Here is a 16828-nt window from a genome sequence, read left to right as displayed (position 1 = left end):
TGCCTTTTAAAATCTGCGACTGTGACAAGTTTCTCTCAACTACACCTGTCACGCAATTCTTGCTCTAGGCGGTTACTTGACCGAATAAACCTACATTTTTTTATACAAGATGATTGATCAAGAAAGGTGAAAAATGTGAAAACTTTCGAGATTTTTTGTAGGAATGGGAAATTTAACGTTTAGAGAGATGCATGTAGGCGACAAATCGAAGAGAAAATCGTAGCGTTTCTTTCTTCAGTTGTTTATTACTTTGGAGATTTGCTAAAATCAGCAGATATGGCTTTTGTACGGCACAAAACATTCATTAGTCTATAATTTGATCGTTTATCATCATCATCGCTCATCTTAGGAGATTTTAAAAGACTCTCCGTAGGAATTATTCAAGCGCGTTGTTCATGCTGTCTGCTAGATAACAATTTCAGAATAATCTGCAGATTTCTATGATTATTTGCCTACTTCGATCGTAAAATATCTGCATTTTTTTTTCAAGCATTCTATAACTACACAGAAATCTACATCTTTCTAGATCGAGTGTTGCCGGCGTTTAATTGTGTGACTTGTAAGATTTATTAAGAATGAGCCAGCAGTAATTTGACCAGTAGGCTTCCTGCAAATCTCCCTTGATGAAATCCCAAGACATAATCAGTTTTTTCGAGAGTAAAGACAATAAATATGAAAGAAAAGAAATGAAATCGTGGCCTTCGTAATCTCCAAATAGGCCAATACGCGTTAGAATAAGCTTCCTCTCGGACAAAACGCATGTTTGGGATACATCGAAGTCTCTAAAATGTTTTTTTTTTAAGCTGTATACCCACGAATTTAGAGGTATGAGCTCTTGCCGTCCCTGGCCAGCGCGAGAAAAATTTGATTCTACAGTTAGTTGCAAATTAACAAGACAACTGCACCATCTTGACTCTATAAATTCGAGTGTTAGGTTGAATTGAGGGCTTTTTAGACACTCGATTTCTTATATGCATCACTATGAAGACGTAATACAACTGATACACCTACACTACATAGGATTAACAATGTAAGTGTAAACTCTTTAAGAGTTTCAGAGACGTTTCAGAGGTGTCTATCTTCGGCTGTCACAGAAAATTGACCCCCACTTAAATTTACTGGGGAAAATGAACTTACCAACTCCTTGGTGAAAAAAATTGGAATTCATTTGACCGATACGCCGGTGGTTTCAATTTTGCTTTTTCCTCGGGCTGCTATAAAGCAGTTCATAAATTGACCAATGAATAGAATGTTTTGAAATACCGTTCGGAATTTGCCTTTTTTTTCCTGCATGCAAATCAAGGGTGAACCAAGTTTTTAAAACATTTGACAAGAATTTCATGGGGTTTAACTCGATTATTTTCGTCGGCCAGCGCTGCGTGAATTAACAAATATCAGGGGGTGTCAAAGACGCGCCAAGCTAAGCGACATTCGCCCTCCAGTAAAATAATTTTCCAAAGAATAAATGTGGCGAGCGTGAGGAAACGCACATTTTTTTCATTATTGTGATCAAAGTCCAATGATGTACCTAAATTGGTACTTAAGGTATCAAACCGTTGATTATGACAGGGTGAGCTTAATTTTTCTTCCGAGGTCGACGTTACTTCATTAAAAGGGTTTTTGACGGAACAAACTATTGAGCATCACTGCACGAACTGAGAAAGTAAAAACTTGTATTTATCTTCCACGCGTTTCGTCTGACAATAGTAGACTTTATCAAGGATTTTTCAAGTAGGGTAAATAAGCTTACTCATATACAAATAGTAAATAATTTGTCTCTTTACTATCGAAGCCAGTTGATAGAATTCGCCAGGTGTGCCTTCGGTGTTATACATGCGTGACATTTTCCGGACGTTACACGCTCGAGTACGTGATCCGTTTGAGGGTCACAGATTCAGTGTAAATATTTGACCCCTTGACATCACGCAATGTCTCTACTTTACAGAGGTCTTAGCACGTTTCATCACATGGATTTGCCATCTGCGGCTAGAAGGCTAAAAGCGAATTTCTCAGGCGTAATTGCCTTTGATTTCTCAATTGATGTTGTCGCAAACACAGTTTTTGTGAGTCACGAGGACCTAGTTTCATATTCTAATGGAAATAAATAGCAAATAAAAATACATTCTCTTGAAAAATAAAGTTATAAATAACGGGGGTTCTCGGAAACAAATAGTGATAGAAAAGGATTTCAGTTCTGATCAATATTGACTTTTCATAGCCTACTTCCGAATCTGAGGGAACGCTTTGAGGGAATAAAAAAACATAAATGTGTGATAATGAAAGGAAGAGAATAAAAATACAAATAAAGAAAAAGGAGAAAACATAGGAACCTGTGTTGCAGCGTGCAGATATCTTTCGAGCCAGACCTACACACCTAAGCCCGACACCACCCAGAGAAACTCGAAAGAGTGCTATATATCTCCTGTTTTAGTTTCCTTACTGTAAACTTGCGATGATGATAATAGATAAGCAAATTACAGGCTAATTAATATTTTGTTCTGTACAAAAGCCCTATTTCCTGATTTTAACAAATCTCCAAAGTAATAAACGACTGAAGAAAGAAACGCTACGATTTTCTCTTCGATTTTTCGCCTACATGCATCTCTCTAAACGTGAAATTTTTCATTCCTACAAAAAATCTCGAAAGTTTTTCACATTTTTCACCTTTCTTGATCAATCTTCTTGTATAAAGAGCTACAAAATGTAGGTTTATTTAGTCAAGTAACCGCCTAGAGCAAGAATTGCGTGACAAGTGTAGTGGAGAGAAACTTGTCACAGTCACAGATTTTAAAAGGCATCCAAGACAAAAATACGATAGTGCCCAAATATTTTTTTGATGATTTTCAGAGATGAAATAATAATGTAGTGCCCAATGATTTTTTTGGTGATTTTTAGAGATGAAATAATGGGTTATAAAGGGTAGTTCATATTAGTGTTGTAGCTTTTGTGGCAACGGGATTTCGTTAAGGGAAATTTGCAGGAAGCCTACTGGTCAAATTACTGCTGGCTCATTCTTAATAAATTTTACAAGTCACACGGTTAAACGCCGGCTACACTCGATCTAGAAAGATGTAGATTTCTGTTTAGTAATAGAATGCTTGAAAAAAATATGCAGATATTTTACGATCGAAGTAGGCAAATAATCATAGACATCTGCAGATTATTCTGAAATTTTTATCTAGCAGACAGCATGAACAACGGGCTTGAATAATTCCTATGGAGTCTTCAGGTCACGCAACAGATGTTAGCTTGGCAGAGTTCTGCTTGGAAATGTTCGATGGCGGTAAGCGACGACGACAACCCTATTTTAATTTTATTTTCAGGATAGAAGCACAGTTTTTAGTCGGATACAACTATTGATATTTGCCCTCAAGCGAGAGCGCAGAATTTCTCCTCTGTAAAAGCCGAAGATGTAGCTCACTGGAACTTGTAAGTAATATCAACCAACACGCAGCATGTGACTTTAAAATCTCCTAAAATGATGAATTAATGATGATAAACGATCAAATTATAGACTAATGAATGTTTTGTGTCGTACGAAAGCCATATCTGCTGATTTTAGCAAATCTCCAAAGTAATAAACAACTGAAGAAAGAAACGCTACGATTTTCTCTTCGATTTTTTGCCTACATGCATCTCTCTAAACGTGAAATTTTCCATTCCTACAAAAAAAAAACCCGAAAGTTTTTCACATTTTTCACCTTTCTTGATCCTTCATCTTGTATAAAAAATTTAGGTTTATGTAGTCAAGTGACAGCCTAGAGCAAGAATTGCGTGACAGGTGTAGTTGAGAGAAACTTGTCACAGTCGCAGAATTTAAAAGGCATCTAAGACAAAAATACGGTAGTGCCCAAAGATATTTGTGATGACTTTCATAGATTAAATAATGGGTTATAAAGGGTAATTAAGATTAGTCTTGTAGCTTTCTATCAACGGGAGATATTTGACCTCAAAGTTGTCAAATATTTGGATGAATCAAAAAGTCTAAAAACGCAGTCGCAGTCATTAGTCCAAATAATTGTTTTTGGCCATAAATGGTTTACAGTCTCCCCGTGATTTAATTAGTAAATGTTACTTACAAGGCATTTACCACTTCATCTTCAAAAATTTCCATGCATTCTTAAAATCTGAAAGAAATTTCTCTTCCATGTAAAGTGATAAAATAATTGTCTCCCTTATGACAAATTGTACTTACATAATACATCAAGTGTAGCCACTCGGGAAGAAACATTTCCGAGCATATTGGTAGCCATACATTGGTACTCCCCGCTATCCATTCTGATAATACTTGTTATCGTCATTTTCTGTCTGCCTTTTGAAAAAGCAATCCTAGGATTGTAAGTTGTATTTATGTGAGAACCGTAAAAGATCCATGATATATTCGGTTCTGGATTTCCTGTAGCGTTACAAGACCAAGTGATATTTTCTCCTTCCACTTTTGTGGCATTCAAGGGATGAAGGACGATCTCCGGTTGATCTGCAAATAACCAACAATATCTCGACTGATTTTTTTGGTGCAGAAAAGGACATCATCTATGAAGTACAATGATCTGTGTGTGCGCTTCTTTATTTAGAGTTCTCCTGGATGCTTTTTTTACCCTAACACCACTTTTAATTGTTTACTATGCTTGTTTACCGAAATTTCATTAATTGTTGTTTATTAAAACATAACCAAACTATGCCGTTTCCTAGTTACTTGGAAGCATTTAAAAAAGACTCGCTATGTAACTACCCCATCAATGCTTCGTAAATTTATAATTTGACGATACCTAAAAAATAAAGAAAAAATGGTAAACTAGGGTCGTAAATCACACATATCAAAATCGAGCAAATAATTTACCCAATTATTTAAATGCGACATTATTACTCTTACAAACACCACACGGTAAACTAGAGCCGCCAGTCCAGGTATGGCTCAATGGGATCAATATCAGTATCTGGGCCGAAGGCGCTATGTAACAGAGCCATTTAAATTTACGACAAAACAGCCTATATAAAACAGTACTAGTAAACAACCCTTATGTAATTAAGGTCAAATGAATAGCCTTATGTAATAAATGTTTTTAAAATGTACGACCTTAAAGTTTGTAAAAAGCACCCGTTAAATGTTCGTAAAATGCGACTGTTAAATGTTCGTAAAATGCGGCTGTTAAATGTTCGTAAAATGCGACTGTTAAATGCTCGTAAAATGCGACTGTTAAATGTTCGTAAAAATACGTTAAATGCTCGTAAAATGCGACTCTTAAATGTTCATAAAATGCGCCCGTTAAATATTTGTTAAATGCGACGGTTAAAAGTTCGTAAAATGCGACTCTTAAATGTTCGTAAAAATACGACCGTTGAATGTTCGTAAAATGCAGCTGTGAAATGTTCGTAAATGCGGCTCTTAAATGTTCGTAAAATGCGACTCTTAAATGTTCGTAAAATGCGACCGTTAAATGTTCGTAAAATGCGACTCTTAAATGTTCGTAAAAATACGTTAAATGTTCGTAAAATGCGAGTAAATGTTCGTAAAATGTTGGTGTTAAATGTTCGTAAAAATACGACCGTTAAATGTTCGTAAAATGCAGCTGTGAAATGTTCGTAAAAAGTGACTGTTAACTGGGTCTTATCGGTTAAATGCGTCTGTTAAATTTTCGTGAAAAGCGATCTTTAAATGTTCGTAAAAAGTGATTTTTAAATGTTCATAAAAAGCGATTAAAATGCAACTGTTGATTGTTCATAAAAAGCGCCCGTTAAAATTTCGTATGTTGTTAATTTGCGACTATAACGTGTTCGTAAAATGTGCCCATTAAGTGTTCGTAAAATTTGCTAGTTGAGTGTTCGTAAAATGCGCCCGTTAAGTGTTTATGAAATGCGATTGATTAGAATTCGTAAAATGTGACTGTAAAGTATTCTTAAAATTTGCCAAAAGTGCACCTGTTATGTTTTTGTAAAATGCGACCGTGAAGTGTTCTCAAAAATGGGACCATTAAGCGTTCGTAAAATGCGACAGTTTAGTGCTCTAAAGTGCACGACCGTAGACTGTTCGTAACATGCATGATTTGAGAAGCGTCTGGTTGAATGCACGACTACAAAAAGTCCTTCAGATGCACGAGTTTGAATTACTCTTAAAATGCCAAATGTAAAGGGTTCTGGATGTAAGTTGCAGGGACAGAACAGCTGAAAGATTGTCGTTGGAATTAAGATTGCAACAGTTCATGGGTGGCGATAAAACACAAAAAGCTCTTTAGTCAAAGCGAGAGGGAGCTAAATAACTCTAACCTCTGCAAGGCTCTCGGTTAATGGAAATGAGCAAAAGAACGAAATGGCGGGTTCATGCACCCGCAACAGTAGTTCATCGCTCGCCCGCCCAGTGAGTTAGAGCCTGAAACAGGCTAATATAACTCAAACTGATTAATCACTCAAAGGCAAAAGTAACATGTTCATCAAAATTTATTGATGAATTACTAGAACAAAACATAAATGCACAAAAGATTTGGCCCCGTGAATAAACAGCAACATTGTTTTTTTTTATTTACAAGTATAATCAAGCGAACAGCAAAAAGTAGAATAATGCCGGTTCCCGCAACTGCCTTAATTAACGCCTATTACCGACATGTGGCTTCACTATTTCCATTTTTATGGTGATTGCCTCCACCGATTTTCCTCCGGTCAAGGAAAGAACAAAGTGTTCGCCCTCTTTAAGATGAATCCTCCAGGGAGCAATCTCCATATAAGCCTCGATTTTCTGTTCAGCAGTAACGACAGCGAAGCTGTTGAAGAAAGAAAACAATATTTACTTTAATTCATTACTTTTTGGAACGTTGAACAACTGTGCCGCTATGCGTTATGAGGCATCCAGTGACCTAGGATTTTTTTTAGGGTATTGCGATTAACTAGTTTCCAAGACACAACATAACCAAGTTTCTACTAAAAGGTTTTATGAGCCACGGGTCAGCTTTTTATGATCTCTTTCAGTTCGGATTTTTTTCTTTTTTCGGTTTTTCGTAGTTCAAAGCTTTGTTTGTAAGCAATTGGATATCCCGGTTCACCGAAACATTAGAAACCTTGGTTGTTAGAGATTTTATCACACGGTTTTCAAGACATTCCATGACTCGGTTCTTAGGCGCTTTAACCTAATTTTCAAGTTTCACTCTATCTTGTACTGAGCAAAATAATTATTTTTCAGCCATCTGACAAGTTAGGAATACATTTCATTGTAGTGCCTATTCGAGGATGGTTACACGGTTTACACAGGAGATTATTCCGTTTCACTTAGCACTCTGTAAATTTTGGAAGGAAAAATTTATTACATGTTTTCACTTTCGATCTTCATCCAAATCCACATATTTCCCCAATTGTAAAATTCTAATTCAAAACAGTTACCTTGCTAGCAGTGAAATGGGATCCACCCCTTGGACGAAGTGGACCTGAAGATTCTTCCTGTCCTTGTCCAATAGCAATTTCCATTTTCTATTAAACTTTGAGAAAATTGGTGACTCCAATGAGCCGTGCATGTCCGGAATCCTCCAGGTGAATATTGCTTTTTCTTCCCCTCTAATTGGTACGACAAGGAGACGATTCTGCGAAGGAAATAAATTCAATAAGGTTACATCCGGAAAACAAATCAAAGCGTCGTAATTGTGCTTAATAAAACTCCATTGTTGCGTCCGGGTTTGACGGTTTGGGTTAGAATTAATAAAAAGCATCTTAACTTACCATGACTACTTCCCACAAAGTTCTTGACCTTTCCTGCTCCATTAGAACGAGATGGCGGGAAGTGGAGCAGCTGTCATGTGCCGCAATTTCTTCCCTGCGAAGATAAGTGTGACAGCCAGCTACCTGGCACGCGTTCATTACTTTTCCACATGTAGCCATGTGGGCTGGAATCAAATATCTGCGTTTGAAAGGAGAGAATTTCAGTTAGAGTCAGCCAACCCCATACTAATTAATTTCGACCGTACAGAATCTCGTTAAAAACTAAAGAAAGAAACACTTAATTAAAAAAAGCTATTGTAACTAGACCGGCAAACGGGCATCTGGCAGACATTTTATAACTGAGGGTTGCTTTCAACAAAAATTCAATGAGAAACGCACGTAGAGAAGATGTGGCAGATCGATCTTCCTGTCAAGCGTATCACGTTGAGTTAGTTACAAATTTTAGAATGAAAATAATTACCGCTATACTCGTCGCTTTATCGAGTTTGAAACACAGGAGCAAGTAAGTGAGCCACAGTTGACATTCACGATAGAGGCGAAGTTATAAATATGCCGATATAATGGTTGTTTTGTGTAATTCGTTGACGTGGCGTTTAATTGACACCCAAAACCACTACCGGAAGAAAAAAGCTAATTGTTACATGATCGAAAAGATTTTAAATGAAAAAAGGTTTTAAAAGTGTTCCTCATTCAGCCCCTCTAAAACCCTAAATTGTTTTGCGTTCAGCCCAACGGATTGAACGCCTGAAACGTGCGCGTCGAGTTTTAAATGAAATTCAGTGAGGCATACGTCGCACTTGGCAAAAGTTCTGAAGTATGTTCTGCAGAACATCCATGACAATGACAAAGCGCGAGCTTTCAGGAGAAACATTTTGCACGAGCGAGGCCCACTACTGATAAATTTATGTAAATGCAATGGAAATGACGAGACCAAGTACCAGAATCACCTGGCCGTGAAGACTTTCAACATGCCAAAAAAACTATAATAAAAAAATGAAATTGCCAATGATATCATAGGCGTCATCCGTCAAGACTTAAGTGCGAATTTCTCAAAATCAGTTTGTGCAAATGTCTCAAAACTATTGCGTTAGTCCAAAATTATCGTGCTCAGATGAAAATTACAATCTTGTTCCGATTGCAAAACTAGGGTCACACTTGAAAATGGACTCGACAACAGTATTCTACAAGAAGATCAACAGATTCTCGCAAAAGTTTGCAAAGTATGAATCTTGTCCATCTGTCGAAATAATTTGTCCGAACCATCAATGAAGAGCGTTAGAGCCTTGGTATCTCCTGTAGCGCTCAGAATTTTTAAGCTCAAGTTTGATCGCTTGACCAGTTTATCTGTTACCTTGTTCAACTAGTAAAGCTTTACGAAAAAACTTTGACCCGTTTTGAACATTTACTACATTGAGCATTACTATCTGACCTTTTCATGGTGGAAGTACACCCCAGAGGGCAGGACACGTCGACATAATCACAATCCGCTTTCAAGTGTAGAGGTCTCTCTTTACGGAGGAGTTGTTGCCCACAGGCACACCATATCTCTTCTTCTGGGCAGACTGACTTGTGCTGTAACGCATCTCCCCGCTTAAACTTGGCTGAGCACAAGCCACAGTGCTGCTCGATTTCTTGGCAGTCGTGGATAACATGCTGCCTGATATCCTCGAGGGGCACATCCCTCTCACAACTCAGGCACTTGGCTGTCATGCCTTGCATCATTTTAGCCGCAAACAAGTTTCTACAGAAACTTATTCTTGGCTGCCTGCACATATGGCAGTTACGTGCCCCATTTCCCACCATTCGTTCGGCGCAGTGACCGCAAACAGAATGACCACACGGGTGACATATTTTAGCATCGACCATTGGACAAGTACTGCAACATGAATAAAAATAAATTAGGAATAACCATGAGACAACCATGACTTGAAAAGTTCGCGATACATACCAAATCTCACATAAAAATTCCCGTGGGAAACCGGTAAGGTCGATAAAATCAAAATAGTCTTGTGAAGACGACATGCTTGATTTTCTGATTGAACCTTGACTTACGGAGCGCACACTTAACAATCTGTTCTGAGGTTCTGCCTACGCTGAAACACAATGCAACAGGTCTCCTTTCCATGGATGCCTAATCAAAACACCGGAAATGGTTTAATGAATAGGGCATTTTAGTACGAATGAAGGCATTTTTGTTAGAAAAAAAGAAAGCGATCGCGACTTAAAGACCACACGAGTACTAACACCCAATGTGTGAAAGTCGGCCAAACCTTGGTGAATGTCCTCACAACATTTCGCTAGATCCGGACGCCTGTTGGCCTGTTTCTTTTCCCTATTATTGCTAACTGTGAGAATTTTGTTCAAGATCACGACAATTTCTTTTTCGTGATATTCCGTGATTACCTTTGCTTGTGCACGTTTAATTTAAGGTCACCACTTTTACTCACGCGCAATTTTGTCGAAGGGGAAGCCATAGGAAAGGAAGGGAATAATTTGTTTCAATATGGAGCAAAAATATAGATGTGAGAAACGATTGCTAACGCTGACTTTTTTTTTTCAACATTTTAAGTGACAGATTTTATGTTCACATTTCGAATTCGTTCTTCTACAAGATCGCTCTGATCGCTCTCAGCTTATTGGCCCTACTTGCCGCCTGCAAATTCGTGACGTACCCAATAAAGCTGTTAAATGGAAATGAAATGGAAAATGGAAACTTTGACGAAAAAACAGCAGTTAAATGGAAATGAAATGGAAAATGGAAACTTTGACGAAAAAACATTACACGACGGACCAAGTACAAATGACTGGTAGAATGTGTGGGTCAGCGAAGTCGCTTTGAGTTTCTTGCATATAGATTTAACAAAAGGGAGACTTCTCAGAAATTTGCAAAGAAAAAAATTATGACAGCCTGTTGTGAAGTATGCGAGCTTTTTGGAGGTTTTCTATTTAACAGCTTTATTGGGTACGTCTACAAGCTCAAAATGAATACACATACAAGGAAAGAGACAAAAAATGGATAGACATACGCCAAAAGGGTCAGTGGGAACGGGACATGGACCACCTAAAATGACCCAACTTGCTAAAATGGCACAAGTGGTCGAAATGACTAGCTGCCTTCAATGGCACAGCTGCCTCAAATGACCCAACTGGCTGAAATAATCAAACTCACTCAAATGACAAAATTGGTTCAAATGACCCAACTGCCTCAAATGACCCAATTGGATCAAATAACTCAATCAGTTCAAATGATGCAACTCTCTAATATTGCCAACCAGCTCAAGTGAGTAAATCAGTTCAAATGATCCAATTGTTTCAACTAACTAGCAACTAGCTGAAATTACCCAACTGGCTGAAATTACCAACTGCTTCAAATGGCACAGCTACCTCAAATGACTCAACTGACTGAAATGACAAAACTCACTCAAATAACAAAAATTGTTTCAAATGACCCAACTACCTCAAATGGCCAAACAGGCTGAAATGACCCAACTGGTGAAAATGGCACAGTGTTGTCTAAAACTGCCAAACTAGCCCAACTGACCAAACCCATTCAAATTAAATGATGCAACTTCGTCGATTAGGACAAGAGTGTCTTCAGCAGCTATGGGTAAGCAAATTAAAAGCTTTGGAATAACTGGTAAAATGACGGATATACGATGTCCTTACACTTGGTACACAGTTATGTGTAATTAACAGTATCCAAAACAGTATGCACTTGTGTCCTGACAAAGTTGCTGAAGAGTGGTCAAGTGAAAAATCTCTAACAGCTTTAGGGTAAGAATTTCTGCAGTAGTTATAGATGAGCAAATTAAGAGCTTTGGTATAATTAGTAAAAATAGTGGTTATACAATATCCTTACACTTAGTATACGTCTATGCGTAATGATCAGTATACAAAACAGTATACACTTGTGTCCTGACAAAATTGTCGGAAAGGGTGCAGAAAAATTGCTTTTCAGTAAATTTTTAGTGCAATATATATGCAGTACCTGTATGCAAGTAAATTTAAAGCATTATAATGCTTGGTGAAAAACTGGATATAGGGTGTCCTAATACTTAGTATACGGTTATGTGTAATAATCAGTACACAAAACAGTATACACTTATGTCCAGACAAAATTGTCGGGAAAGGGTACAGAAAAAAACTGCCTCTCAGTAAATATTCAGTATAGAAATATCTTCGGTAGTTGTATATAAGTAAATAACGTAAATTTGTAGCTTCATAACAATTGGTGAAATACTGGCTATACGATGTTCTAACACTTAGTATACGGTCATGTGCAACATCTAGTATACATAGGAATAAGGAATCAAACATATACTGGTCATTACTCAGTCCTTATACATCGATGTCCTTATATGTCAGTATATCTCTCCGTGTACGTCATGTATACGGGCTCATTACACCCCCTGATATTTGTTAATTCACGCAGTGTACTTGTCCGTTGGGTCGATGGCCAAGGTCTCTGACCAGTGTGGCCAATCCCTATGAGGTCACTGCGCCGCAACAACTCAAAACGGACTTGTTTAAAGTCCTGCCTGCATTTTTCTTTTCTCTTTCGTTTTTTTGTTTTTGTTTGTTTGTTTGTTTTGTGATATGCGAAGAAATAATTGTAACATAATGCAAGTATTAGATCTTTCCCTATCTCTCTTCTTTGTATCATTGGCATGACTAACTTGGATGTCGCTCGTGGTTGAAATCACCATCCAATCACAGCGTTCAAAAGAAAAAGGCGCGAAACGCCCTGTTCTACGAAAAACCGAAAAAAGAAAAAAACCCGAACTAAAAGAGATCATAAAAAGCTGACCCGTGGCTCATAAAACCTTTTAGGAGAAACTTGATTATGTTGTGTCTTGGAAACTAGTTAATCGCAATACCCTAAAAAAATCCTAGGTCACTGGATGCCTCATAACGCATAGCGGTACAGTTGTTCAACGTTCCAAAAAGTAATGAATTAAAGTAAACATTGTTTTCTTTCTTCAACAGCTTCGCTGTCGTTACTGCTGAACAGAAAATCGAGGCTTATATGGAGATTGCTCCCTGGAGGATTCATCTTAAAGAGGGCGAACACTTTGTTCTTTCCTTGACCGGAGGAAAATCGGTGGAGGCAATCACCATAAAAATGGAAATAGTGAAGCCACATGTCGGTAATAGGCGTTAATTAAGGCAGTTGCGGGAACCGGCATTATTCTACTTTTTGCTGTTCGCTTGATTATACTTGTAAATAAAAAAAAAAAAACAATAATGTTGCTGTTTATTCACGGGGCCAAATCTTTTGTGCATTTATGTTTTGTTCTAGTAATTCATCAATAAATTTTGATGAACATGTTACTTTTGCCTTTGAGTGATTAATCAGTTTGAGTTATTTTAGCCTGTTTCAGGCTCTAACTCACTGGGCGGGCGAGCGATGAACTACTGTTGCGGGTGCATGAACCCGCCATTTCGTTCTTTTGCTCATTTCCATTAACCGAGAGCCTTGCAGAGGTTAGAGTTATTTAGCTCCCTCTCGCTTTGACTAAAGAGCTTTTTGTGTTTTATCGCCACCCATGAACTGTTGCAATCTTAATTCCAACGACAATCTTTCAGCTGTTCTGTCCCTGCAACTTACATCCAGAACCCTTTACATTTGGCATTTTAAGAGTAATTCAAACTCGTGCATCTGAAGGACTTTTTGTAGTCGTGCATTCAACCAGACGCTTCTCAAATCATGCATGTTACGAACAGTCTACGGTCGTGCACTTTAGAGCACTAAACTGTCGCATTTTACGAACGCTTAATGGTCCCATTTTTGAGAACACTTCACGGTCGCATTTTACAAAAACATAACAGGTGCACTTTTGGCAAATTTTAAGAAAACTTTACAGTCACATTTTACGAATTCTAATCAATCGCATTTCATAAACACTTAACGGGCGCATTTTACGAACACTCAACTAGCAAATTTTACGAACACTTAATGGGCACATTTTACGAACACGTTATAGTCGCAAATTAACAACATACGAAATTTTAACGGGCGCTTTTTATGAACAATCAACAGTTGCATTTTAATCGCTTTTTATGAACATTTAAAAATCACTTTTTACGAACATTTAAAGATCGCTTTTCACGAAAATTTAACAGACGCATTTAACCGATAAGACCCAGTTAACAGTCACTTTTTACGAACATTTCACAGCTGCATTTTACGAACATTTAACGGTCGTATTTTTACGAACATTTAACACCAACATTTTACGAACATTTACTCGCATTTTACGAACATTTAACGTATTTTTACGAACATTTAAGAGTCGCATTTTACGAACATTTAACGGTCGCATTTTACGAACATTTAAGAGTCGCATTTTACGAACATTTAAGAGTCGCATTTACGAACATTTCACAGCTGCATTTTACGAACATTTAACGGTCGTATTTTTACGAACATTTAAGAGTCGCATTTTACGAACTTTTAACCGTCGCATTTAACATAACAAATATTTAACGGGCGTATTTTTACGAACATTTAACACCAACATTTTACGAACATTTAGTTGCATTTTACGAACATTTAACGTATTTTTACGAACATTTAAGAGTCGCATTTTACGAACATTTAACGGTCGTATTTTACGATCATTAAGTCGCATTTTACAAACATTTAACGTATTTTTACGAACATTTAAGAGTCGCATTTTACGAAAATTTAACGGTCGCATTTTACGAACATTTAAGAGTCGCATTTACGAACATTTAAGAGTCGCATTTTACGAACATTTAAGAGTCGCATTTTACGAACATTTAAGAGTCGCATTTTACGAACATTTAAGAGTCGCATTTACGAACATTTAAGAGTCGCATTTTACGAACATTTAGTCGCATTTTACGAACATTTAAGAGTCGCATTTTACGAACATTTAAGAGTCGCATTTTACGAACATTTAACGGTCGCATTTTACGAACATTTAGTCGCATTTTACGAGCATTTAACGTATTTTTACGAACATTTAACAGTTGCATTTTACGAGCATTTAACAGTCGCATTTTACGAACTTTTAACAGCCGCATTTTACGAACATTTAACAGTCGCATTTTACGAGCATTTAACAGTCGCATTTTACGAACATTTAACAGCCGCATTTTACGAACATTTAACGGGTGCTTTTTACAAACTTTAAGGTCGTACATTTTAAAAACATTTATTACATAAGGCTATTCATTTGACCTTAATTACATAAGGGTTGTTTACTAGTACTGTTTTATATAAGCTGTTTTGTCGTAAATTTAAATGGCTCTGTTACATAGCGCCTTCGGCCCAGATACTGATATTGATCCGCTCAATGTTCAACTTAAAAGTTAGAACTATCATTTATTATTTAATTGTCTAAGTGACAAAGTTTATGGCTCCTGATATGATTTTCTTAGTGTGCTGTTGTAATCTTGTTTTCATAGGTACTTTGTACTTACACAGTACTGAAATCTCCACTGTAGTTGAAGTTGAAACCATATTTGGTTGAGATGATACTATTAACGTGAAGCTTCCCATCTCCGATCTTTTCACTCCGAGGAGAGTGATTGATGTGTAACTATTGGTAATGGTCGCGTGTAAGCGACCTCGGTACGAGTTTGCCATAAAGAATGCGCCGAGAAATTTGTTCACCACTACATTACCACCTATTTGAAAGGTCGTTGAAAGATATGATTCACTTTCGCCAAATGTATAGCCCCATTCAAGGGTAATGTTGTCACCTTCCACAACAACAAATGGGTTTTCAGGTTCTTTAGTGAAGTTCGTTGCACCTGATGATACAAACAATGAAAATTTACCTTATTATAAATATAACTTAATGTTGAACTAATAGACACACTTCGCTGTACAACTTCACGTTATGACATAGCTAGCAAATTTAGGAACCCATATTCAAAAGCGCGAGCGTTCTTCATAGTCTTGCTGTGCACGCTATTGACGTACAATTGTTGTTTTTAGTGTGAGAATCAGTTTTTGAATTGATTTACTTTCAATAGCGCTTGTGTTTGTTGAAATACAATTTAGTTTCGATTTATTGCACGCTGTCTTTCTCAAAAGTTTTCCGGATTGTGAGAAGACAACTTCCAAAGTACTGCGTTAACAATGTTATAAAACAATTGGTTCATACGTCAGCTGTGCGTTTATGGGATATGAAGCACTTGAGAAGTTTCTCATGTGCTCTCCAAACTTTCCGCGTTCCATATGTCAATGAACGCACGCTGAGAAAGGAACCAATTGTTAATTCTTAGGACTAAAGGAAAAGTAACATCAGAATAAAGTTGCTTAAATACTGTGAAAATCTTAAAACAGTGTTTCATTTCATGGGAATATTTCGACCTATTACCTCATTTTGACGTCACCTGTAATCAAACACGGAACAGACGCAAGTGAACATGGAATTTATTTGTCGATAACACGATAAACTGAGTCACGCACGCGTTTTGATTGGCTCCTACTAGTAGTCTACCGGAAGACAGACGCAGAGATAATGTCACCTTTAAAAAGATCATTCAGCATGCTTAGCAGTTTATAGAATTTGCGGTAAGAAAAATACCACTAATGTGATTTAAGTATATCGTCGAGTTTCCGTCAGGACGTGTTAGCAAGTGCTATTCTGGCATCATACCTTAGAGAAGAATGGGTTTCGTTCTCTCACACTTATTTCCCTTCATTATGTGAGCGTTTTAGGTCACTGTGTGAAAATACAGTGCAGCCTTAGGACAAGAAACTCAACTATTTTCAGAATATGTTTTGTACTTGACGTTTCATCTTCTTTCCTCGTCCCGCAGTCTCAGTCACGATAGGCAAAAATGAATCGCTTTTGTATACAATAAATTTATTTTTATGAACGAAAATTGAACGGATTTAAAGAGCTGTTTGTCACCAAAAACGCTATTATAATTTGTAGCAGACAGGAAGCGACTGATTTAATCCACGTGACTATCACGAGCAAACACGGAGGTCTCGAATGACGCTTTTGTAGCACAACATCTCAGATTCGTAACAGTACGCGACGAACTGGAAAAAATGGCCTCTTTCTGGTTTCGATACATCTTATGAAGCCTGGACTTACACTAGCAATGTTTTATTCCGTGGAAACCACTTTCACCTTTGCGC

General features: G+C 37.3%; 2 protein-coding genes across 10 annotated transcripts in view; both read right to left on the bottom strand.

Annotated features, from left to right (window-relative positions):
* The window catches only part of LOC113683250 (protein sidekick-1-like), a 51567-nt gene that overhangs the window by 34089 nt on the left and 650 nt on the right, over positions 1–16828 (bottom strand). For all 9 annotated transcript variants that reach the window (XR_016181091.1, XR_016181092.1, XM_089187361.1 and 6 more), the window contains exons 2-3: positions 15151–15483; positions 4196–4477 (exon numbers count right to left, since the gene is read on the bottom strand). Coding sequence is in view for 7 of the 9 variants with exons in the window: in XM_089187361.1 (XP_089043487.1) it covers positions 4196–4477; positions 15151–15483 (615 nt within the window). In the remaining 2 variants the exon portion in view is untranslated. The remainder of the gene's footprint in view (positions 1–4195; positions 4478–15150; positions 15484–16828) is intronic.
* LOC113681398 (TNF receptor-associated factor 4) lies at positions 6416–9578 on the bottom strand. The gene is made up of 4 exons (XM_089187396.1): positions 9131–9578; positions 7702–7879; positions 7369–7565; positions 6416–6755 (listed from the first exon to the last, which is right to left on the bottom strand). Exons 1-4 carry the CDS (start codon positions 9565–9567, stop codon positions 6581–6583), a joined length of 987 nt encoding a protein of 328 aa, XP_089043522.1. The 5' UTR covers positions 9568–9578; the 3' UTR covers positions 6416–6580.

Source organism: Pocillopora damicornis, chromosome 11, assembly GCF_964200805.1.
Source record: "Pocillopora damicornis chromosome 11, jaPocDami1.2, whole genome shotgun sequence".
Taxonomy (NCBI): domain Eukaryota; kingdom Metazoa; phylum Cnidaria; class Anthozoa; order Scleractinia; family Pocilloporidae; genus Pocillopora; species Pocillopora damicornis.
This window is presented reverse-complemented; position numbering and strand designations above follow the sequence as displayed.